Genomic DNA, 24,818 nt, shown 5'->3' on the forward strand with positions numbered 1-24,818 from the left:
GGCCCGCGGGCGCCAGGCTGCTGGCGCCGCCGCCGCCGCGGAGCCCGACCCTTGCACTGGGCGGGGACGCGACGGCAACGGCGGGGGCCCGGTCGCGGTCGCGGTCCCGGTCGCGGTCCCGGTCCCGGTCCCGGTCCCGGTCGCCGCCCCCGCGCCCCGCCCCGCCTCGCCTCGCGCGGGGTCTGGTGGCGCCACCCAGCGGCCTCGCCCGGCCGCCCTCCGCGGGACTACGAGTCCCAGCCTGCCTTGCGGCAGCGGCTCGCGGGGCATGCCGGGAGCCAGGTAAGGCGTGCAGCCCCGCGGGCCCCGCCCCTGCCTCGGCAGGCGTGGCGGCGGGCCGTACGTCAGCGCGCCGCGCCGTAAAGCGCGAGGCGTCGCCATCCCGGCGGTGCTCGCCCTCCGCTTTGCGACGGCGCCGTGCGGCAGCGGCGGTTGGCGCCTTTGTCCTGGCGGGCGGTGGCCGGAGGCGGACCGGGCCCGGCGCGGCGGTAAGTCTGCGGGCGGGCGGCGGGGCCCCGCGGCTCCGGGCGGCGGCGTGGCTTTACGCGGAGCGCTCGAATAAAAGACGTACCACAGCAAACCTTGCGGAGGGCTGAGTCCTTCCTGGCTGGGGCCGGGCCGGGCGTGCCCCGCGGCCTGCGGGCGGGCCGCGCCTCCGCCTCACCGCCCGGCGCGTCCGGGTAGCGGGGAGCGCGGGCTCGCTGGAGCTCCCCCCCGCTCCCCCGGCGGGGGCGGCATCGGCCGCGGGCGGCACGCCGCTTCTCGCGGCGGCCTGGGGCCGGTCGGTGCGCGGGGTTAACGCGGCTGAGACCGCCTCCTCCCCAGCCGAGGTGTGTAGCGGGCGGTTTCGCCGCTGTCGCGGGGAGCGCAGCCCCCGGAGCGGCCTTGGCCTGGCGCGGGCACTGTGGCCACCAGCGAAGCGTCAGGCCTGCGGCTCTCCTCACCGCCGCTGGAGAAAGCCGCGAGCGGCCACACAGGCGCGGGCGCTGGCCGGAGCGGGAGAGAGGGCCCTGGGCAGCTGCGGCCCGAGCAGCCCGGCTCGCGTTCTCGCAGCAGCAGCAGGGTCCTCGGGAAGGCCGGGGGAAGCGATCTCCGCGCTGCCGTTCTCCCTGTGGGCAGCTCTGCGCCCGCCTGCTGTCCCGGCCGCGGAGGACCAAGGCGGGTGGGTTCTAGTGCTGCCCGAGAACGGCCCTCCTGGCCCTGGGCCTGGCGTTTGGGGGGGTGGCTGCCTGGTGGGGCTTGGCTCCGAGGTGCTGGGTGGGAAGCTGGCTGCTCCTCAGCACCGTTCCTTTCTGTGGTAGCTGGCTTTTTTTTTTTTGCCTTGCCCAGGAACTTCTTGCAGACTTCAGTGTAATGTTTCACTTGTCTCAAATTAGTTTCAACGTCCTGCTTCCACTATGTCTTGCTTCCTGAAGCTGTAGCGCTATTAATGAATAACTTTAGTTTTACATGTAAGATTTTTAGGGAAACGTGGCTTTAATTAACTTCCAGAGGCGTGAGACATAGTTATTGGCGCGTGAGCTGATGTGGGCTGTCCTGTTGTAGGAACCCCCTTGGCCTGGCGCTTGGTTTCTGTGCGGGGGGATTGGCACCTTTAAGCTGCCCAGGCATGCAGTTGGCCTCTCTGGCTGCATTTGTAGAAAAAGACTTGATGTGGAAATTAGTAATTCACCTGGTGTAGTGTGCCTAAAGCTGGGACAACATTCATTTATTCTGGTCTTATGATTACTAAATGGCCCTTAACTATGTAATCTACCAAGTGGAAAATGGTAAGAGGCAGTAAATGCTCTTATATGAAAGTTCTCTGGTATTTCAACCTGTCTGAGTATTTGGGATTTATTGCTTTGTTTTGAAAGTGCCCTGCAAGTGGAAAAATAGCTCCCTGTTTTTCTTCATATGAAAGCTCTTGCACCCTCTTCCCCAGCCACCCCCTACTGTCCCCACCCTTAAGAAAAAGAAAAGGGAATTTCTTACTGCTTTTTATACTTAAAGTGAAATGTCCCACCAGCAGCAGTTACAGGTCTTGTTGATGCCTGTTTGCTGTGCGTGTGTGTGATGTCCCGAGACCGTACGTACAGGCCATGCTGCCTGAGCAGGTGCTTGCAGGGGCTCTGAGTCCCTGTCCCTGGCAGTGCTCGGAGCCCGGCTGGAGAAGGCTGCGACAAATGGATCCACCTTGGACTTCCCTGCTCCAAATGGGAACTTGGACTAGATGGGTCTTTCCATGTTTTATAGCCACTTAATCATTTTGTGAGAATTTTGAAAACTTCTTTCCCCTCAGCTGATGGGAACTTGAGCTGCAATAGTACAATAGAAGTCTAGTGCTTCCTACAGAAAAACAGGAGAAGGTTTGGTGCTTCTGATGGGGAAGGTAAAACTGTGTGTGTGTGCAGACAAATTTACAGGAAGATTGAGGCAAATATGGTAGAAGAAATGACTTTTTTTTGTTTGATTTTGGTTTCAGTGTTGGGGTTTTTTCCTCCTCCCTGTTCTGGCAGTTCACTTCATTTTAAAAGTTTATTAGACTGGCAGGTGTTCTCTGCCTCCTGTCCCTGCAGGGTTTCCTGAAAGAAGGAGAAAAGTGACATGAATGTAAAGTTAGTTGATCTTAAAAAATAAAGCCCAAATTTTATGTCTCAAATCTGGAGTAGATGTATCTTTCATGCCAGTTAAGTGTTGTAAAAGTATTTATATAAAACTGTTTTATATTTTTGGATGTTTGACTTGTTTATTTAGAGGCTACTTTTAAATTGTAACAAACATAGGTTACTGTTAGGGAGTGTGTTGGTTGTAGGCATCTTATGATTAACAGCAGAAATTTCTGTTGATGTACTCAGTTTCATCAGCTTTCTTTTTCCAGGTTTCTTGCATGTTATAAACAGAAAATCCCATCCTGTATTCCTGTACATTAATGTTTAGGAAGTATGACAACTTTATTAAATAGTTTGCAAGCTTTCAAGTTCATCTTGAAAGTTGCAGTGTTTTTCATTTTTTTTAAGCTTTATGTAATGGTGACTTTTAAATGAGAAAGTATGAATCCTGGGTGGGGTTTGGTGGGGTTTTTTTGTTGCCTTGGTAGAGTTTGTTATGTAGGTTTTTTGTTTGTTGGTGGTTTTTTCTGTAATGCTTTAGGTAAGTTTGTGCAGTGAATGTTGCTGACTGCTCCAGCTTTGTCTGCAATAGTGTGGGTTAACGAAGTGTACTTTTGCCATACTGGGGGAGATGAGGTAGCAGTACAGCATTTACCTGGGGTGGTTAAATTCCCAGCTGTGGACCCGCCTTCTGTGGGAGCTGATGTCTCTGTGGGGACAAGGATATGCTGTTTGGTAGGGGTATGAATGAGAAACTGTGTTTTCTGGTATTGGAAAGCTAAGAGTTCACATTTAGTAAAGTGCGTGGTCACTTAAGAGCACTTAAACAGTACTTCCTGATGTCTCGATTTAAAGCCTGTATTGAAATATTTGGGTCCTGTTATGCAATGTTGCAATGAGTGTTTCCTTTCTGCTTATTAAAATATTGCATAAATTTCAACACTCCTTACCAGTGGACTGAAGAAATAGATATGACAACAACGGGTGTGTTGAAAAGCTCAAAGTTAAGATGTTTTAGTGGAAAATGAGTTTTATTTTTATCTTAGTTTGGAGTTAAACCATTAAAACTTATCTGCAAAATAATGAGGTTTACTACCTTTCAGTATTACAGAAGAGCTCAACCAAAATGCTGTGGTACACGTTTTTGCCAGCCCTCTGTATCCCTTGTATTAAGATTTCTCTGGAGTGAAGTTTGCATCAAGCAGACACAGTTGGCTTCTAGTCTGCAAAGCTGTTAAGTTTAATCTTGTTCCAGTTTAATTTTAATGTCATGGATTTAAATTATATGCATGGCCGTTTTTCTTTTTTGCGAAGAGTTGGATTTGGAACGAAAGCAAAATGGCTCGAGGACGCAAGAGCAATAGCATCAAACAGAGCGACTTCACTAACAGCACCAATCCTCAGGATTTAGAGAGAAGACTTTTTATCGGCAATTTGCCCACAGACCACATGACTCGTGAAGAAATGGAAGAGATATTTTCAAAATATGGCAAAATCAGGGGTTAGTATATTATCTTATGCCTTTTTGTGGCTGGGAATTCAGTGAGAAATATAACTTTCATGCTTGTCAAATGCTATTTGATGATGATGAGAGGAGTGACTAATGTTGTTCCTAAAAAGTGACCTTTTAATGATAACTTTCTCTACCTGCATTTTCTCTGAAAAAGTGATTCCTTCAGTACAGCTGAAACATAACACATCAGCTATGTTTTAGCTTTTGGGGTTGGAATGTGATGTTACAGTACTCTTTCAAGTGACTTCATAGTCTCTTAATCAAATCTTGGTCACTTCATGGGTTGTATTTTGGTCACTGCCTTGTCAGAAGGAAGTTGATCTACGGAATATATTTCAGAGTCTTTAAGCTCTGCATTTTCATCCTGGTAGATTTGGTTTTCCCAGGAAACTTGCATAGTCGTTTCTGGGTAGAGCCCCTTTGCTTGTTCATCTGGTGGGGTTATGCGATGGCCTGGGTGTGGGTTAGTGCTGTCCCTTAGTTGTAACCGGTCTTGCCCTGCTGTTAACTTTTCCAGCCCTCAGCATGTACCATGGCTATGGGTTCGTGCAGTATGACCGTCTAGAAGATGTCCAGGCCGCTCTGGACGGTGAGAAGGGTCGCCTTTATAAAGGGTATAGATTAGGTAAGGAAAATTGATCCGTGCTCTCCTACTGACCCTAGCATGCATTCTGGTAGAAAGAGTGCTTTTGTTTTAAAGCTCTCTGGAAAGATCACTATGTGAAACTTGCCTGGTGCTAGTCTAAAATCACTTTTACTGGGTATGTATTTGCCTTCCGAGTTATTTGCTGTAAGTGCTGTGTGGTTCATCTGCAGTGTTTTCTCTTGCTACCTAGATCTTACTCTGAACTTATTTTTGTGTTAGTATTTGAAAAGCTCTATTATGCTGTGTAAGAAACTGTTCAACATGTAAGCCCTGGGAAGCAGTCATTGAAACCTCATATGCATACTTTTAAAAACATTTATAAGCCAGTATTGGGCTTCATCTTGACAGGTTCAGAGGAATTGGTCACAGCACTTAGTGACTTCTTAGATTAAGTAATCTTAACTTGGATTTTTTTTGCACATGTGAAATCCATCTGTAAGTAGTGCTGTAAATACTAGGTGCTTTAAAAAGGCCATTTTAATTAAGATGAAAATAATTCTGCTAAATATACTGGGAGCAAACAAACAGAAATGAATGGTTAGAAATCTAAGAGTAATCTATTAAATGCAAGCAAAATTACTTTCAGAGTAAACCTATGCTAATTTAAAGAAAAACAGTTTGACTTAGGAAGGAATGAAAGGAGCAATAATGACTTGTGGAAAGGTGTGTGTACAGTAGCAAATACAAACCTGAAGACGGAAATGGAGGCAAATAGACAAGGAGGGTAGAAGGATACAAGAAGAAATTATGGCCAGCATTGTTGAAGTCTAGAAGCTTAAATAGGAACAACTGCAGTTGTTTCAGAAGCTGTGGTGTAACTGTCTGGAAATGATAAAATTTCGCACTGGAAAGGACCACTTAGTCTTCAGTTAATGTTTCTGCTGTCTATTTTTGAAGAGGCAGAAAGTGTTGGTTTTGATATCGTTTCCATTTCAGTAGCAAACTAAAGGTAAAACAGCAGCTACCAAAACTAGACCACTCCAAAAAATTCAATCTAACGTCTATGAGGCTCAGTGAAATGAAGACGTGCATAGGCTATTACTGTTGTTTTTTCCACAAGCCTTGGAAAACTAGGGAGTTTCCAGGGACCTAGCAGAGTGCTGCAGATGTGCCAATAAGCAGTGTAAATGGGATGAGCCTGGCATCAGCCCCTGGTAACAAAGGGATTCTTTCACCTGACTCTCAGTGAGAAATGAATTAATTAATGCCAATCAAAATAAATCCTGTTTAACTTTTTCTTATGATACTGCAAGTTTTATGACTGAAAGTAGCGGTGTTGATGTAAAAGACTTCTGTGAGATGTTTGATTTGATTAAGAAACTAGAACAATTAAACAACATAGGGTTAAATGGATTTCAAATGAATCTGTGTAACATAGATGGAATTGCTCAGTGCTTTGAGTGCTGTTCTGGAAAAGTTGATTCCTGGCCATACAGTGCTTTTATAAGTGACCTGGAAAGAAAACACACAATCATGTTTTAAAAAGAGAGAATGAAATAATGAAGATTGAGTCACTGATGGTGAAATGACCTGGACTTCTTCCTAAGCTGGATGCAGGCAGAACTGAGCTTTCAGTAAAGCCAGAAGGGAAGACTGCACCTAGCTTTTGTCATCCTTAGCTGTACAAAACACAGATTTGTTAGTAGGGAGGTTTTGGTACTTGTGGGTTTTTGCTGCTGGAATACTGTGTTCAGTTCTGGTATGCCTGGTTCAAAAAGGATAATGCTAAATTGGAGAAGCCTCAGAAAATTCTGAAGAAGGCTTAAAGAGTTGAAGAACAAGCCCTAGCAAAAGCTTCAAGATAAAGGAGTGATGTGATCTGTGTGTTACAGACAGACCTGGAGATAAGTGAGTAGGCATAGGTGTGGCAAGTCCTAAAATGGAAATAAATAGTTTTCTTTAACAGCGAAGTAATTTACTTCTGGAATAACTTATTGGAGCTTTGGTGGTTTCTGTGCTCTGAAGACTTTTAAATTGGAATTGGATGTTTTGCTAAAAGTTAAGCTCTAGTTCAATGCCACTGCTGTGCTTGAGATAGGAATGTGGTTCAAGAAACTCTTGTCACCTGTGTTTATTCAGACAGTTACACTGTATGATTACAGTGGCCCTGTCATCTCAAAATCCTACAAGACAGAAGACCTTTTTTCTCGAAGTTTTGTCAGTGTTCAAATAAGTAATCTGTAAATGCTGTTGGCATTAAATAAAATGTTATTAAATCTTTAATATGATTTAATGTTATTAAATCATTTTGCACAAGAGGAGGATCCCTGTCAAAGGTGTTTTTTCTTCTAGTAAAATATTTTTGTTTGGATTTAAATACTTTTTTTATTTGAAAGAAATGTATGGTATTGAGTGTAAAAATCATAATAGGTTTCTGCAATGGCATCTTAAAACAGAAAATAAAAATAATCTTAAACCAAAGAAAGCAGATAGTGTCTTGCTTAAAGATAACACTTGACTTCAAGGGGAAAAAAATTCTCAACTAAAAAATAAACGCAAGGAGAACAGTTGCTTCAGTTATGCAGTCTGAGTATTAAATATAATTGCTAATAATACAATAAGGTAAAAGGCTTTGGGAGAGTTTAGCTCCAGTGTTGCATTGTACTAATACCTCCACAAATGTGTAGAAGTGTTTTCATGTCTTTAATGAGTAAAACTATGTAGGGAATAAATGTCCATGAAATGTAGGTTGTGACAGTAGACAATGCAGCTGTATTTGATCCTGGAGAGGCTGCTTTGTTGTCCTGTGAATGTTGTTATGCTGCATTTGTAGTTAATGTTCAGATTGCACTTGCCTCTCTCCCCCCACAAAAAGAGAACATGCTGCTGCTTGATTGACAATAAGAGCAAAAATTAGAACTAATCCCTGAATTCTAATTTTAATCTTGAAAGTAATGAAGGATAGTTTGGGAAGTTACAGAAGATGTTAAGACTGAGTCTGCCTAAAGGCGTTGTGGCATGTTTATTCTCTTGCAAGAGCTTTGAAAGTAGTTAGTGTAAATAACTAATAAGAAATTTTAATTGTTGATAGATCTCAGGGAGCAGATAGGACCTAGGTTTGTTTTGTTCTTTTCTTAAAAGGCTCTCAGAGTAAAACATCTGAAGTCATTTCTGTTTGTTCTTGCCCCCCCTCCAGTACGTTATTTCATCTTCAATCAGCTGTTACAGAAGGCTTAGTTTCTTCACAGTAGAACATGGTTCTCTGCCAGTTCTTGGCAACTTCACTTTTTCTGGTTGAGGACAAGACTCTGTTTCTTCAGCTCTCTTACTTCTTTGTATTTCACTTCATGGTGTTTTTCATGGAGATGCTCAGAAGCCAACCAGTTTTCAAATTTCTGATCTGTTGCATCCGTTTGCATCATGTTAACAGTGGTGTTTTGAATGCACCATGTTGACTTCATAGGGAGCTTGTGCTTCAGGCTCCTTGGATCCCGTTTCCTCAGTGGTGGAGGTTGTACAACTTAACGCTGCAGCAGTCCCTTGGAAGGCAGTTGCATGTGCCACTTGAGAACCCTTGGATTATTTTCAACAAGGGTAGCGGCATGCTCTATTGAACAGGACTGGCTGTGAACTTAAGACTGTGCTGGCCATCAGCTTCCTTTCTCGGAGGTTTTCAGACTCTGCTTTTTCTCCTAGAGTCCATGAGTTGCTTTCTGCTCGCTCATAGACTGCAGAAGAAAGAGATTCTCTTATGGAATGAAGAGTCTGGATGTAGGCCTGAATGTAAAGGGTTAAAACTTCACCCAAGCTGTCCACCCTATTTTGAAGTCAGAGAAATCCATGAAAATTTCATTATGTTGTACTATCTAAACTTAATAAAAAATTGTCAAAGTGACAATGTCTCTCTGCTGAATGGATTTTCTTGCACCATCTGGATGTTGTTGAGCTTAAGTTGCTTTCATTTGAATTGTGCTGATGATCTTTTTTTGTTCCATAGCATTGAACAGATGGGTTGATTATTCTTTACAGATATTAATAAAGCAGTGGAAAGAAGAAATATGAATAAGGCTTCATCAAGGTCCAGTCCGGCACGAAGGTAAAGTACCTGGAAGCAGTGAGTTATACTAGGAAGGTCAGGCTTTTAGGGCATGAGCCCAGTGGCCTGTGCTAAATGTCTGTGTCTCTTCCCTACCACCACCTCCCCAGTCAAACAGATGCTCAAGCGAGACAGTCGGGACATGGCTGCTCCACCTCTAAGAGCCCTTCTGGCGCTGACAGCTCAGGAGGCACAAGGGAAACCTCGTGTCTGCTGCTGTTACTACAGCTAAGCGTTATGTTTTGCAGCACAGGTTGTAAGAGACTTGTGAGGAAGAATACACTTGATGTTTGCTCCTGCCTCAAGTATCAGAGAAGCTGAGGCATATCTAGAGAATGCTGAGGGGCTGTAGCATTCCCAGTGCCATGCTGCAGAGGACTTCGGGATCTTGCCTCTTCTGCTGTCGAAAGCTTCCAGTGCTGAAATGAGACTGGAAAAGAGCATGTGAGCGAAGCACAAGACAGAGCAAATGTCTCTATTGCACAGTCCCATCTGCCTGTGTGCTTGCGTTGTCAGTACCTGGAACCAGTCCCCTTCTGTGCAGTTGGAGTGATGTGTACCTGCCAGCTTCTCCTGGTTTCCCACCCCTCGGTAGGCACAGCACGTGCAGCTCCTGCACATCCTCTGTCTGTGAAGTTACAGGCAGGTGGAGAAGACATGGACTGTCCTGTCAAGGAAGACAACTTCAGTTTCCTTTCCATGGCATTACTAGGGAGGGCATGAAGATGTGCTGTGGTCACAGTTGGGTATAAGGCATGCATCTTCTATGCCTGTACTGTAAAGCTTTCCACACAAAGGAGTGTTACGTGTTGGACTTGAAGGTAATCAAGCTCTCACGTGTCTGGTGTGCTCTACTAACTTGACCTGTTAAATTACCAAAAATGGGGGAAAAGTGCAACTAGCAAGACATCTACCACCAAAAAAGAGAAGGAGTAGCTGCAGTTCTTGGCATCATCTAGGTTTTTTGCACGTTGTGCACTTACCCTGCACAGGGCCAAATGTGCTTGCAGAGCCCGGTGTGTGAGCATCGCCCAGGAGGTGGTTCGGGCACACAGCTGAGGGTTCCTGTTACAGATGTGGCAAGCCTTGGGTCTGGGCAGCATCAGGTGTGCTCAGTGCTGGCATGAGGCCCCCAGGAATACTGCAAGTACATGAGCAGCAGGCACTGATGGCACATCTTTGGCCTCAGTGGCACTGCAGGTATGTAATGGTGAAGGCACTGGGCAGTGCTGTGAGTGTGAGAGGCAGGCACCTATGCCATGAGCGTTGGTCCTCAGAACACATTGCAGAGGGACAAGCAGCAGGTACTGATGCCGTGGGCATTGGGACCTGTGTCATCCTGCATGTATGCAAGAGCAGATGCCCGTGTTGTGGGCCCTAAGGAGCACTGGAGGTGTGTGAGCCATGGGCACCAGTCTGTGGACTGGACTGCCGCCACTGCTGCCGAAGGCTTTGGTGCCACTGTGACAGGCACCGGATTCCAGCTGGCACTGCAGACACCGTGGCCATCCCATGTTGCTAGCACCAGGTCCCAAGCAGCACCATGGGCACGGGTGGCGATGAGGTCATGGGCATCGAGCCCTCAGCACGGTTGTGGGCGCACAGAGAGTGGATGATGGACCCTGGACCACGCTGCAGGTGTGTGAACAACAGTTGCTGATGCCGGGGTGCGGAGTCCCATGCTGCACTGCAGGCAGCGGTGCTGGGCTAGCAGTACTGAGTCTCAAGCAGATGCGGGCAGCGGTGCTGATGCTGCAGGAGCCAGACCATGGTGACAGAGGCGCAGAAGCAGAAGGCTGCTGTGCCTTCATGCTGCTGGCTCTCTGCGAGCAGCAGGGCAGCGATGCAGGTGCAAGAGCAGAGGAGACCTGCGCCACGTCTGTACTTCTGTTGCAGTTGTGCATTGTTCATTCTGGATCTTTTTGTCTCTGCAGATAATGAATGTGGCCTGTTCTGGCCACCCCCACTCCAGCTGGAATAAATGTCATATGCCAAACAATTACACTGCATCTGGCTGTTTTGCTATATAGTTTCACAGCTACAGAAAGATCAGTTACTCGATATCCATTAGAGCAAATCAGAAGTTTCCTGGAGCTTCTGCCATCGTTCATTGTAGGCTGGGGGGAAGGGGGTGATGATGTGTATCTCTCGTGGGATGTGGTTTCAATACAGATCACAAACAAAAAGCGGATTTGTGTGTCCAAGAGGCTGAAGGAGTTTACACTTTTTTGTGTGCAAATACAGTGTTTCTTTTACAGGAGGAGGCTATATATGCTCTTGGTGGCAACACTGTAGTGTGTCGCAAGATCTGTTTTGTATCTTACATAAAAAAAAAGAGAATGCCAGTGCTCCTGTGTATCCCCCAGCACAGCTGGGTGTCTAACCACCAAAGTCCGTGCACAGACTCTGCACATCTATCTCATTACTGACACTGAACTTGGGCACATCTGACTCGCTGCTCCCGCTGTTCTCTCCAGGTGACTACTCTGTGAATGCACCGTAGTGGAAGCAGACTTATGTTCTGCTTATCTTTCATAAACTAGATTAGGCTGGTAGAGGACTCTCAAAGTCTGTCAAGTTTTGGAAATAAAAAGATTCAAAAAGCTGAGTTTTTTTTCTGATGGTTGTCAGTATCTTGGGGAAAGAACATTCCAAACACATGAAGCTCAGTAGCTTGTCTGCAAGATTTTTTTTTTATGTTTGGCTTAGACTATAGTGGAAGTTATGTTTTTTTCTGGAAAAGAAAATATGACCTGGGAAAAAACCTACTGTTTTGGGAAAAGGTGAAGACTGGAACATTATTCTCTCTTGCCTCCGAAGACAATGCAGTGCAAAGTCTGAATGAGATGGATCATTCAGATGTGACAGAGAAGCCCGTCGCTGCTGAGGATGCTGTGCTGGTTTGGTTTAGTACCCTCTTAACATGGGGCATCGTAAACATAAGACTGGCTTTCTACGGAAACTATCCCTTCAAATCCAGGACATGGCAGTGGCTATTCATTGCTTTCTGCTAGCAGCACAAACCCAGCCACGACATGGAACCTACAGTGTCTTTGGTCACAACAAGCTCCTTTTTTAATTATATGCCAATAACATTATTTCAGGTGTTCTGTTGTCATTGACTAGTGAATTTAATGGATCCCTTGAATGCTCCTGGCTATTGCATATTTGTGGGTATTAGGCTCGAGCACCTTGAATTCTCTCAAAGAATTTGCAAAAACATGTTTGGTAGATGATATATGGCTGACGTTGGAGACCGGAGGCCTTGAAATGATGGTTTCTGAGGTGCCTGTTCACTTCTTCCACAGGTGCCCTACATTTTTAGTGATGCTCCATTAATGGAGCTTTCTGGGTCTTGTTTGGCTATGATAAACATTGGAATTAAGAAGCTTCTCCAGGCTGCTTCAACAAATATGTTTTTTGGGCAATTCTTGCTGTTGTGGGATAGGAGGGAGGATTCAGCTGCTGAGAGAAGGGTCACTTTGGTACCTCAGGTAAGAGATCTAGGGGTGACAGTACTCGTGTCGTTAGCAGTCTAATGGAATTTCCCTGATGTTTTCCTCAGAGAGCCATATGCCTACGGGGATGGCCGAGATGCCAGACGCGACCGCTCCCCTCTTCGGGGGAGCCCACGGAGAGACCCCAGAGATGGCAGGGATGGTAGAAACGGGCGGGATTCCAGAGACACTCGAGACATTCGAGCTAGAGACATGCGTGACGCCAGAGACCACAGGGACCCACGGGACCTGCGAGACCCACGGGATATCAGGGATCCAAGAGACTTGCGGGACCCTCGTGATGTTAGAGATCTTCGTGACCCACGGGAGCCACTGTATGATCGATACAGGGATCCCCGGGATATGAGGAATCCACGAGATGTGAGGGATCCACGGGATATGAGGGATCCACGGGATATGAGAGACCCTCGGGACCCTTTGTACAGGTAATTTCTGCGGGATTATATTTGCCAACACGTTTTTATGGCAGTCCTGCCTCAACGGCTGCACTGGTTTCAGTGGTGTCAGGCATTTAAGATAAGGAAATTGCTCTGGCTGGGGACAGTTGGGTGCCTGCTTTGTGCTTTGTGGGGAGCAGGTGGGTAATTCAGAAATGAAACTTGAGGAAGGGCTGTGTGTGATGCATTGGCAAAAGTTATTGCCTGAGATTGTGCTGGAGCATGGAGACCCTTGCTTCTTCTGTAAATGTTGCAGACGAGATGAAGTTTATGACCGTTACCTTCGCCTTGAAGACTACTATCGGCGGAAGGATGACTCTTACTACGACCGTTACAAAGAGCATTTTGACAGACCTCCAGTGAATTCAGAAGGTGAGTACCTGTAACGTTATAAAGAGCAGATTCACATTCTCCCTCTGGAAGGATGCGGGAGATGCCTGCAGTGCCGAGTGCGTTGCGTTCTGTGACACTCCGAGCAGGTCCAAGGGGCATTATTTGTTCTGTCCCTGCGGCTTGCTTTCAGACCGTCTGAAGCGTGAGGAGCGGCGCCGAGAAGAGCTGTACCGTCAGTACTACGAGGAAATCAAGAGACGTTTTGATGCAGAGAGACCTGTGGATTGTTCTGTGATAGTGGTGAATAAACAGACAAAGTAAGAAAATAGTTATGACCAATTTTATTATTGCATGTTAGAAGAAAATGGAATTAAACTTAGTCATGCCTTGAGGTTGTTTGTCTTACAAGTTGCTCTTGAGGACCGTGGCTTTAGAGCCCTCAGAAAGCTACAGCTTCTGTTGCTGTTCTGAGAATGTATGTTGATGAGATGGAGAAATGTTGTATCTTGTCCTTTACTTTTATTTCTTTCTTGTCACCTATCACTATACCTTCTCCTGATACTTTTCTACCTAGTCTGCGTATCAGCTTAGTCTACATATCGCAACAGGTTATAGTGGCCTGTACTTGTTATTCGTGGGTTGAATGATGCCAACCAGCAGATAGTACAGAGCAGTTGTCAGGGTGGAGTCGTGGGGATGTTCGTTTCAGAGCTCCTGTCAGATTGGTTACTAGGTCAGATACCAGTCAATACCATTAATCCAACATAGAAGAAGTACAAAATCACTGCTGAAAGTAGTCATGAACGACATGAAAAGCATGTGTAAGTAGTAACCAGGGCAATCTCATGTGGCAGTCTGAACACTTAATGAGGTGTCCCCACTCAAACAGAGTGTGTCTTTTTATTGTGCTAAATGCAAGATTGTTCATCTAGAAACAAAAATGCAGGCTGTCCCTGTAGAACAGTGTGCTTTCTCATGGAATGTAAGGACTTAAAACAACTTTAGGAGTCAAAGGGACTTGTGTCAAAAGTGTTAGCATGTCCTTAGTTTGGAGAGCAGGAGCTGTGTTGGGAACAGAGGGGTACACCTATGCCTGGTACAGTGGGAGGGGGGCTGTAATGATGGCACCAGTCTGACGTCTATATCTTTACAAATAAATGTATTGAAGAATAGCAAAGATGTAAATAAATCATAGGTCTGGGTTGGGGTCTGAAGAAAATGTTTGTCAAGGGGAAATTTAAAGCTCTGTGTCCTTAGCTTTTCGGAAGAAAGATCAAGAGTTGCTTTTATTTAACTTTGCTATATCTGTGAGGCACAAAGAGAGAGCTGGCGCTTGCCTTGTCTGGTGGTAGAAGACAGAACAGGAAATCGGAACAAAGGAAGCAGTGAAACTAGAAATACACTTCTGTGGTTTGCTTTTAATGGAGTTGATTACCTATTAGAACAAATCTTGAAAGGAAATTTTAGATTCTTTATCCCTTAGTGACTAAAAGTCTTTGGAACATACTCTAATAGACCACAAGTTATTGTACTTGATACAGGGAGAAATTTTTTGTGCAAGAGGACCAGTTTAATATCCTAAGGATCATTTTGGTCTGTAACAGCTACAAACCTTAAGAGCTGGATCATGTTAATAAATCTTGGGTATTGAAGCATTGATGTCACCTACTATAGACCTGTTGAAAGATGACTCCCAAATAGCTTAGATACACAATCGGTGTAACTTAGAAATCTTTAAAAAGTTGGCGGTGGGGAACAGTTTTAGTCACCTTTACAACGTTCACATCCAAAGATGAGAAACTGAACTTCTTTCAAAAGGTGTGGGTGCATGCAGACTAAATTTCTCAGAATGCATATGCAGTCAGTATTGCAGTTTTGGTACTGAGTATAGTAAGCTTAAAAAAAGACTCGAAAACTTTAAGCTCAGCCATGTGAGCTACAGTTTGTGTTTGGAATGGGAAGTCTGCAGGACAGTGGATACAGGAACAGCAGATCCATAGATGCTGTGTTGATACCGGGTTAGAGTAGAAAGCAGCTAGCAGAACAAAAGGGCAAGAGAAAATGTATTTGGAACTCAAGTGAATGTTAATGGATGGGTAGTTACCCTCTGAAAATCCAGTTATCCTCTTGAAAATCTTCAAGTCCAGAAGCTGCTCTGTGCTACAGTGAATTAGGATAAGGCGCATTTGAACGGTTAAGATACTGAACGCAGCACAAGTAACTGACTTCTGTAGGTTAGCTGCTCTGCTGTGTGCTCCTTAGATCTCTGCAGGCATAAATTACCTCACTCAATGACTTCAGTTTAAACACATTTATATGTAAGCAAATTTATAATAGTGTAAATCCTTTTGCAAACACTCTGTTTCTCAGCTAAGCTGAGGCTTCATTTGTAATCCATTTCAGTTAATCCGAAATAACCGATTCAGATCAAAATAAGGGCAGGATACAGGCTTTTATATTATTGTAATGAGATTGCTTTAATACTGTCCTGTTAAACATTATGAAGTTTGGCAAGCCAACAGAAAAATGAATCTGAGATGATGGAGAGGGTGAATGCACCAGGGTTTCTGTTTATGTATGTGACTGACTTGTTAAACTCTGCTGGCTTTGCTTTGTGGTAGGGAGTACGCGGAGTCAGTGGGGCGGAAGGTGCGGGATCTGGGCATGGTAGTGGACCTGATCTTCCTCAACACAGAGATGTCACTGACGCAAGCCCTGGACGATGTGAGCAGAGGAGGGTCTCCTTTTGCCATTGTCATCACCCAGCAGCATCAAGTTCACCGCTCTTGCACTGTTAACATCATGTTTGGCACCCCACAAGGTACTGAGGTCTCAGTAGGCTCTGTAGCTCTGTGGTCACTCTGAACCGCTCAAAGTGCTGCTGTAGAACACTTTCTTTCAAGCAGAATCACCCAGGACAAAGTTCGTCCTTGCTGTGACATAAGTAGTTATTAATGACTTGACACCATGTCATAAATGTGAATATCATTATTTACAAGTTTCCATAATACTTTATTTGTCCCTTGTCAAAAGGACTGTCTAATTTCTGCCCAGAGAGAATTTTGGCTGCTTTCTTAGCACCTAGCATCACCAGCCTTTGCATCTTAGGGCAAGTCATGAACCCCAGCTCTAGAAATTACTCGTTTCCTTGGTAGATTTCTGAGTAATACCAGTCCAGCCTCAGTTTATCACTTGTTGCTCTCAAAGAGAGCATGTTTGTAATGTGACAAATTACAGGACAGATATTAAAACCAAATGTGATTTAAGGAAAACAGAATAAGGATAGTGTATTTGGTCAAGAGAAGATCTGATTGTGAAACTGGGAAGAGTTATAAAAAGATACAACTATGAAGTGATTTGGTGTACGTGCTCCACGTTTTTAGCATTTTAGCGCCATTTACACTTGTCACATCACTTTCCGTCTCAGGGTGTGACTTGGTTGTTGTGAGCGTGAGGGTGGGTGTAGGTATTAAAAAAAAGTCTTGTCAGAATGTGATCTCAGAAAGCAGCCTTTTGCTCTGATGGGGTTATTTCTCCCTTATTGTGTTCTCAAGTAATGTTTTGTGAAGTTCGTCTGGGAGAGTAAACCTCTGAATGCACAGTCACTGGTCTTTGTGTGCTTACTGACTGAAGAAGCCTGGTTTCTTTTAACATCAGATGCAGATGTGATAGGAGGCTTCTCTCATTTCCTGCACAAATACAGCTCATGCACGCTTTCACTGGGCTTTCCACTGCCCTTGGTTTTAACTCTAACTCCTTTCCTTTAACACCCGTCCTCCCGCCAAAGCTTCTCTTCTTCTTTACTGGATCTAATGGTGTATCAGATCTGGTAAGAACCCCAGTCATTAGCTCATCCACAGCTCTTTCTAGAGATTAAATACGCTCACTTGAACTGCACATGGCCACCTTTCCATTCACATTACTTTCAGGGAACTCTTTCACAACTTGTGCAAAGCGTAATATTAAAACGAACCCCAGTTTCCTGTTACAAGGAAAAGGGTGTCAGTATTTGATGATCTGCAGGTGTGAAAAGTGCCCAGAGCTTTGGGCACTTCTTGGAAAGTAAAGGCCTTCTCTTTTGATCTCCCTGCTTAAATCTGTGTTCAGGGGAATATTTGCGTGTGTGCTTTGTGAGGTAGAAATAATGACCTCAAAAACTTTAAAAGGCAAGTGCAACAAAAAAAGTTGGAATTGACCATTATTCGTTGTATTACAGAAGAACTTGATTGCTGCTTATTGCTCCAGAGTAGTAAACATAAGCAAGTGTGACACTGAGCCAGTGCTTCTTTCCTCCCATCTCTTGCATGCGCACACACGATATTAAGGCATTGGCAGTATGGAACCAAAAAGTATTCCCATCACTGTCCTGCTCTGGGAAGCTTTAGCAGCCTTCAGAGGGCAAATTTTGGATCTGTCCAAGGCTTTAGCAGCAGAATGGCTGGAACTGTCTCCTCTTGGAGCATGGAGAATTTATGTGAGAGGTAGAGGGAGCTGCTTTCCCTTTTAATTGGGTGAGAGGCAAGAAATACTTTTCTTGGGCTGATACGATATCTTCTCAGAGCCCTCAGCTATGGAAGAAAAGCCTTGGCCTTGCTGGGTGATAGCCTTGAGCCTTCTCTTGGCTTAGGAAGTTGAACCGTTACTGTGTGCCTAGGAAGCTTCCCAGGTCTACGCTTGCAATCCCAAAGCAGTGCCTGCCTGCTGAATGAGATGTGCTGGCGGGGCGTGAGGCAAGGCACCTCCTGTTAACATCACTCTGGTTTACTTAAAACGTTTCTTTTCCTTGTGCAGAGCACCGCAACATGCCGCAAGCTGATGCCATGGTGCTGGTGGCAAGGAATTATGAACGCTACAAAACAGAGTCACGGGAGAAGGAGCGCGAGGAAATCGCCCGGCAGGCTGCCAAGATGGCAGATGAAGCTGTTCTGCAGGAGCGGGAGCGCCTACCCCCCGTGGAGGAGGGTGTCAGAGGAGGTCACCCTCCAGGGATTCAGACTCTCTTGAACCTGCTGGCAGACAATCGCTATCTAACTGCTGAGGAGACTGATAAAGTAATTAATTACTTGAGAGACCGGAAGGAACGGTTACTGAGGGGAAGCACTGATTCTCTGCAGGGTAAGTTTCTCAGCCCCAGACAAGGCTATTAATTTTACGGTTTGTGGGCTCTCTGGGCTGGGACCCGAAAACAGTCCTGGGACTGCAGAGGAGTCCGAGTGTTGTAACTTCCTCACACAGCGCCTCATTTTATTGAGGTGCACATGTCCTTGGGAGTCCTGAGATGATTCAGATCTTTCATGTGAAAGAACTTTTATATTGGATTCTCTCAGGGAAACCTCAGGACTGCCATAACTGTTTTGGCTGCTACACAAAGGGCAACAGTTCTGCTGAATGGTTTGGGTTCCCCAGAGCTGTGCAGCTCTCCTGCTCAGAGGGTGGGTATTCGTTGATGCTTGTGTCTTTGGTAGCTGTTTCACTAGTTTTCTTTAGGTGCCACTTCAAGGGCATTTGCAGAGCTTTAACCATCTTTCCTTTCTTTCCCAGCATCCATGTCAAGACAGTCTTTGGGGGCACCTTCAGCATCATCTCTGGGTGGTCAGTCCAGCCTTCCAAGCTCTCAGGCTCATCAGGGTTCACAGCCTCTGGTCTCTGCTCCTTCTGTTCCAGTGTCCTCTTCTAATCCTCAGCAGGAGCTTCAAGCAAAAATCCTCAGTCTCTTCAACAGTGGGGCAGCAGCAGCAGCTGCTGCTGTAGCAAACAGTAGTTCTGCAGCCTCTGCGGGCACTTCAGGCGGCACTCCGAACCAGAACTTTGCTAACATGGCCAGCGGTCAGGCCCGGTCAGCACAGATGAGTGCTGGAAATTTAAACCAGGCTCAGCAGAGATTGCAGACTCCAAGCACACAGCTTCCTGCTCTCCAAGGCCCTTCAAGAAATGCAGGTCCAAGACCAGGAGCTCCTCCACAAGCTCAGTCGCTCTATGGTCAGCACCAAAATCGCCTCCCTGCACCTGGCAATGTACCTGCTCAAAGGCCAGTATCTTCTGGTATCAACTTTGACAACCCTAGTGTACAGAAAGCCTTGGACACCCTTATCCAGAGTGGTCCTGCACTCTCCCACCTAGTGAGCCAAACGGTGGCCCAGGGGCGAGCAGGGTCCTCAGCCCAGCAACCTATGGGTTCCTACCAGCGACACTATTAAAGCTGAGCTGTCAGGCCCTTTCCCCTTCCCTTTGCCATTCCATACTTATAGCTGTTTAAAGAGTCTCCTGTCCTTGACACGGGACAAAAGCCCCTGGATATGCATGTCCTCTCCACTTTGGCGAGAGTGTACCCCCAGTGGCATTGCTGCTGACTGTTGCTAGCGCTGCCCTTCCTCACCTTGGTCTGGTTAGCAGTGTTTGGAGAAGTATGTTCTATTTTCTCAGCGGCACAATGTGCTAAGAGTTGCTTTGGATAATCAGTTGTTTTGTCCAGTCACAGAAGCTGCTGCAATGACAGTCCTTCTGCATTTTCCTCGCTCCCAGTAGCTGGTGCATCTTCACACTGCGGTGCAGTCTGGTCTCTCTGAATGGTCTTAGTATAGTTTTGGGTCAGTGGTTTTGAGGAAATAGGGGACTGAACAGAGCGGTACGCTGACTGGGCCTTGTTGGAGACCCACCTTTTTGGAATGGGCACTATGTTTCTTTGGATTTCTTTTTTTATTTCTTTTTTTTAATGGCATATAAGCCAGTTGGAAAGTACAGTGGTAGCGCTAGCAGCTGAACTCATGAAGCACATGCCTGACCCACTACTCAGTAACCCAGGACCATGCCATTTGGTCCTTCCGTAGCTGGACCGTCATGTCCTGGCAGCATAAGGCAGAGAAATGCTCCTCACCTTGCCCAGCTCACAGAAACTGGCAGCTTTGGTCTGAGTACTGTGGCAGATCTGACACAGAAGAGCTTCCAGCCAAGGCAGAGACTTCAAATGGTCTGTCAATTTTCCTACACCAAGTAGTCAGCATTAAGATCAATCTGTTAAATTTGGCGTATAAACTTCCTTTTCTTATAATCTTGGTTTGGGACGGTTGGTTACTGTAGCCCAACAGCTCAGCCGCAGCCATGCTGATGTGCTGCTGGCCCTCCCTCGGGAATACCTGCAGCCAGTTACCAGGTGGCGAGTGTCTGCTCTCTGAAACTTCATCTCACTGTTGATGGGTGTTTTGTCCACCTAAGGTGCAGAGGCAGTGCCAAGATGCAATACCATAATTTTATACATTTTTTTTCAACACTTTGGTAGCAGCAGCGGACAGTTGAGTGGAAAATCAGGCAGTGATTCTTCACCGTGTTTTTAACCAGTAACATACTTTGATACCAGAACACAAAACATCTCTTAACTATGTGGTCCTCCCCATCACGGCCTTCTTAGAGTCTGTAGGCTTCCTGCGGAGAACCGAAAGAAACTAAGAAAGCAGTGTTCTTGGAGCAGAGGATTTTCTTTGTCCCAGGTGGTTTGTGTTGTAGCATTTTTTTTCTCTCTGTGCTGTTAACAAGAGGACATTACTTTTTAATAAAAAGGCAGGAAAAATGTTTTGTTGCATTTTTGACACTTGACAGCTTGAGTACTACTGGAATACATTATTCCACTGCATTTGCCATTACTCTCTTCTTCCAGATGAGCTGTGTCAGGCATTGCCCAGTGCTGGATGCTAAGCGGAAAGCATACGAACATTACTGTGACCCGCTGTGGGAATACTGTAGTCTGTCTCGGTTCATAATATTTTGAAGTACCTCACAGATAGCTATTCTTGCACAGGGGACTTGGACAATCTCGGGCAGAGCAGCCCACGTGCCTGATGAGGGACCCGTGTGCTGGAGCAGTGTGTGGCGGGGGCCAGCGCGAGAGGTCCGAAGCCCCTCTGGCTGCTGGTGGTGGGAGAGGAGGGTACGTGCTCGGGCCAGCAGCGAGCTGGTCTGGTGTCCGTGCCGCAGTTGCTGTTAATTGCACAGTTAGGGAGGGCTGCAAGTCCCTGTGCATTTAGCACTGGCCTTCCTTGACTTCGTGCTGCCATTACTACACAACCTGAAATTGGATGGAAGTATGTCTGTCTTCCATCTTTCCTCCTCCAGTCTCTTTTTGTTAGATCCCTTTCTCCATCTCTACAACCCCGCAGACAGGTAAAGTGTCTTTGCTGGGGTGATCAGAAATTTGCGTGAGCTTAAACATGGGAACTGTGGCGCTTGGGAGAGGCTGTTCCTCTCCTGATGTTTTGCTTCCTCTGCAATCTGCTGCTCCCTGTCGGGGCTTGCTCCTTGTTATGGAAATAGTAGCAGCCAAGTGCAAAATAGCTGTGGAGACCCCGGAAGCAAGTGAAAACTCCCCGTGCAAGTAGTGAAGGGTGTAATAAAATCATTTATTGCATTTTGTGCAGACAGGAGTCTAGAAAAATGAATACAGTTAAAGCAGTAAAGCATTAACAGGGAGCATTCAACAGCTGAGGAGCCACTCCTCCATTAATACCTGCACAGAGAACACAGGGTCTGTACTGAGGCGGCCTAATGCACGATACTGAAACACTCACAGAAATTAAATGCAAGCTTAATACTCTTTTTTTTTTTTTTTTTTTTTGGTTTGCAACCTGTTTTATTTACAAGGTTTTAAACTTAATTGCATTGCTCTGCACACAGATTCTCTAAAACACAAAGCGTACTAGGTCACTACATGTCTATTGAAATATTGCACTCGAATAAAAGTCACTTGAATGGACGTAGAACATCTAGCTACAGTGATTAAAAGATTATCGAATGAACTGACTTTGTGATAACATTCATAACAAATATATTGCACATGTAGCACAGAAAGTGTTGTAACCAGCAAATCTCAGACCTTTTGGTCTTTCTGCTAGTTTTTAGTCCTGCTACACAGAGGAGGGTCTTGACTCTTCTACTGCAACTCTTACCCTTGTGCAGTATCTAGTCCTTCCTCTTGTCCAGCCATGGACCAACACCGACCCAGGCTGGATGCCGCCTGTGCCTCCTGTAAGTGCTGTCTTGTGGCTCGTTGCCTGTACCGCGTGGTGGCTGCAGCGACGCGAGCCGCCTGCTGCTGCTGCTGCTGCTGCTGCGCGCGGGGGCCTGCGCCCGCCCAGCTGACAGGGACAGGGAGGGCAGCTCCCCGCTCAACGCTCCCGCAGCAGGAACCGGAGCATACGCCATCACCGGCCCAGTGCTGTGTGCTGGCCGAATGTGGCTGTGTGCACGCGTGCTCCCCACCTGCTGCGGGCCGCGTCGCCATCCCACCGTCCTGGTGGGTCGTGTCTGCTCAGCGCTGCTCCCGGCAGCAGCCTGCCTGTGAAACAAACTTGGGGGTCAAGACCTTCCTGTCTGGAACAAAAACTGAAACGTGTCTGCGCATGTGCCAAGGAGGAACTTGCATGTCTACCAGAGGAGGACACTGTCTTCACCAAGGTGGAACGGCAGAAGGGTGCTCCATGGGGAAACTGAACACTCACAGAGGCCAAACGTGCAGGGCTGGGTTTGTAAACTAACATGCAGTGCTGTCTGCTAAAACTGGCCGTCTCCAGCCAACGGCGAGTGAGAACTCGCTGCGGAAACCAGCACCTTTCTTGCCACAGCCAAATTTTGCCTGGCAGGGGTGCTGAAGCAGCCCTGGCTCTGTCTAGAGCTGTGCTCCCCTGCTCTTGCTGGAAGATGAGGAAGGGAAACGCCTTTTTTCAGCGGTAGCGATGGAAAGGGCTCGCCTTCCTGCTCCCTCGGGGAGCCGGGACTGCGGCTTTACCGTGGGGGGCTGAAGTGTTGCTGAGGAGGAATGGGATCAGCTGGTGATGCTGGGGAGGCGATGAAGCAAACCTCTCGGCGGAGAAGCGTGCCCTGGCCTGCTGTCTCACCACTGCTCTGCAGACAATGTCATTCCCTGCTACCCGGTACCTGCGGCCGAAGGAAGAGCTCTTTGCCCTGGTGCTGCTGAGGATGGATGCTGTCTGCGGCCTCAGCAGAGGCTGGCAGCTGCGGTTGCTGCTGCGCGTAACCTGCTTCTGCACTTGGGCCCCCGGTGCTGACCCGCTCTGTGCGCCAGGGCGGGAGGGGACCAGGCTGGCTGCTGCAGGCCAGCACCCCCAGCTGCAGGCCCAGCGGCGGGCAGGGTAATAGCCAAGCTGTAATTAGAGCGTGACTGCAGGGAGCGGGTGGCATCTTTTGAAGAGGCAGAGCAGCTGGCAAGCATTCTAGGCCCAACAAGCGTGGTGCTAGCGCATGAGATGAGTGGGCAGGTTGCTGTGCATGCCTCCCCCATTGCTGCAGAAGTGCCTCAAATAATTTTGGGAGGCTAGAAACAGCACATGAGCTTGTGTGTGGTGATGCAGGACCAGCTCCAAGGGGCAGAGCAGCTAGACACTGGCAAATCCTGGTTCCCGTGGGGCTGCCCTTCCCAAAGCTAAAGGAACTTTTCACTTGCAGATGCCTGCCTGCTCTTTCACCAGCTCCCAAGCGGCTAAGGCAGTGGCAGGACCAGAGAGTGCTGCCCTCTGCGTCTGCACCATTCATCAGCCTGGAGCTCCTGTGCTGAAACCAGGTCTCAGCTCACCCTGACGGTCACCTCCTGTAAATGCTGAGCTCCCCATGCCCTTGGGACTAGCTTCCACACCACAGCCTGCAACACAGACCCGTGCAGCCACGCAGATAGCTGAGCTACCATGGCAGAAAGTCTGGCAGTGGCTGGGGCTGCTGCTGGAGAGAAGGGAGGCACTTTGGGAGTGATGGAAATGTAGGAGCAAGGTATGAGGAGGCACAGATGTGCAGCTGGGGCTTGGTTTTGGTCTGGGAGTGTGTCCAAGTAGTATCTTAAAGCAAAAAAAAACCCAACATCAAAAAACCCACTGCTTTTTATCCAAGCAGCCCCAAATAGCTTTGGCCTGAACCTGGAGGAGTAGAGGAGCTCTGCAGAGGGAGCAGGGACTGGAGTCATCCAGTGCGGAGGGAGTTTCTCGGCTCAGTGAGGCAGGAGCCGAGGGCTGCAGCCACGCTCAGTGGGCAGGAGGGACGGGCAGGCAGGGGGCCGGACGCTGGGACCAGCTGTGCCAGGCCACCCGTGGGGATGCTGCGGCAGCACCTGCTCCCTCTGTGACGGCCGGGAGGCTGCCGGGGTGTGGGGCGACGTTGGGGAGTGGTTTGGGGGCCAAGGAGGCGAGCGCTCCAGCGCAGGGGCTCAGCTCTGGCTGGGGGACAAAGCGCTGCCGCTTTGGGCCAGGCTGGTGCAAAGCAGCCAGCACTGCTGGGAGAGGGCAACTCTTAGCAGGCTGCACTTCGAGTGGAAGCTCAAATCTGCTGTGAAACAAGTTCAGAAAAGTCTGTGACTTCTTTTCCCTGAAAACTCTTAAGAAGCTAAATTGAGAAGAGAGTGAACCTGCGACCTGGCCCTTTCCCAGGGGCTGCCAGTGGCCGGGGAAGGACGTAGCCTTCACCACCGCTCCAGAGCGCTCGGTGCGACAGATGGGCGCCCGTTTCATGCAGGAGCAGCCCGTCTTGGCTCTCCGTCCCTGCAGCCTGGTGCTAGCAGAGCCTTGCATCTCTCAGAATAGATATAGATCTCTATACATAGACTTCATCTGGTTCTATTAACATAAATATGATCACTTTAAAAATACACGTACTGTATTATGTACACTATGTACATGGGGCCGGGGCGGGCGCCAGCAGGTGCCCTGGCTGCCCTCGGCACCGCTTCCTGCATGGTTCCTGGAACCGTTCAC

At 47.4% G+C, this 24,818-nt stretch overlaps 1 protein-coding gene across 4 annotated transcripts; it reads left to right on the top strand.

The window, feature by feature from the left end:
• The first annotated feature begins 371 nt into the window (after positions 1-371).
• Positions 372-21,783, top strand: NCOA5 (nuclear receptor coactivator 5). Of its 4 annotated transcripts, XM_072878945.1 has the most exons (10): positions 372-488; positions 3,906-4,092; positions 4,622-4,729; positions 8,720-8,786; positions 12,352-12,729; positions 12,998-13,113; positions 13,265-13,391; positions 15,696-15,895; positions 17,866-18,189; positions 18,616-21,783. In XM_072878945.1, the coding sequence occupies exons 2-10, from the start codon at positions 3,930-3,932 to the stop codon at positions 19,269-19,271; spliced, it is 2,139 nt and encodes a 712-aa protein (XP_072735046.1). In that variant the 5' UTR covers positions 372-488; positions 3,906-3,929; the 3' UTR covers positions 19,272-21,783. The 4 variants fall into 4 exon arrangements, with proteins under 4 accessions (XP_072735046.1, XP_072735048.1, XP_072735049.1 ...); XM_072878948.1 differs by lacking the exons at positions 3,906-4,092; positions 4,622-4,729 and having other exon boundaries at positions 420-488; XM_072878946.1 differs by lacking the exons at positions 372-488; positions 3,906-4,092; positions 4,622-4,729 and adding an exon at positions 9,035-11,263 and having other exon boundaries at positions 8,718-8,786.
• Positions 21,784-24,818: the final 3,035 nt, after the last annotated feature.

Source organism: Ciconia boyciana, chromosome 14 (genome assembly GCF_034638445.1).
Source record: "Ciconia boyciana chromosome 14, ASM3463844v1, whole genome shotgun sequence".
Taxonomy (NCBI): domain Eukaryota; kingdom Metazoa; phylum Chordata; class Aves; order Ciconiiformes; family Ciconiidae; genus Ciconia; species Ciconia boyciana.

Bases quoted from the DNA above. Each gene is read 5' to 3' on its own strand.
- NCOA5 (XM_072878945.1), top strand. From the start codon at position 3,930: ATGGCTCGAGGACGCAAGAGCAATAGCATCAAACAGAGCGACTTCACT. The intron at 13,392-15,695 runs GTAAGAAAATAG...GCTTTGTGGTAG, and splicing joins GTGGTGAATAAACAGACAAA to GGAGTACGCGGAGTCAGTGG. The intron at 15,896-17,865 runs GTACTGAGGTCT...TTCCTTGTGCAG, and splicing joins CATGTTTGGCACCCCACAAG to AGCACCGCAACATGCCGCAA.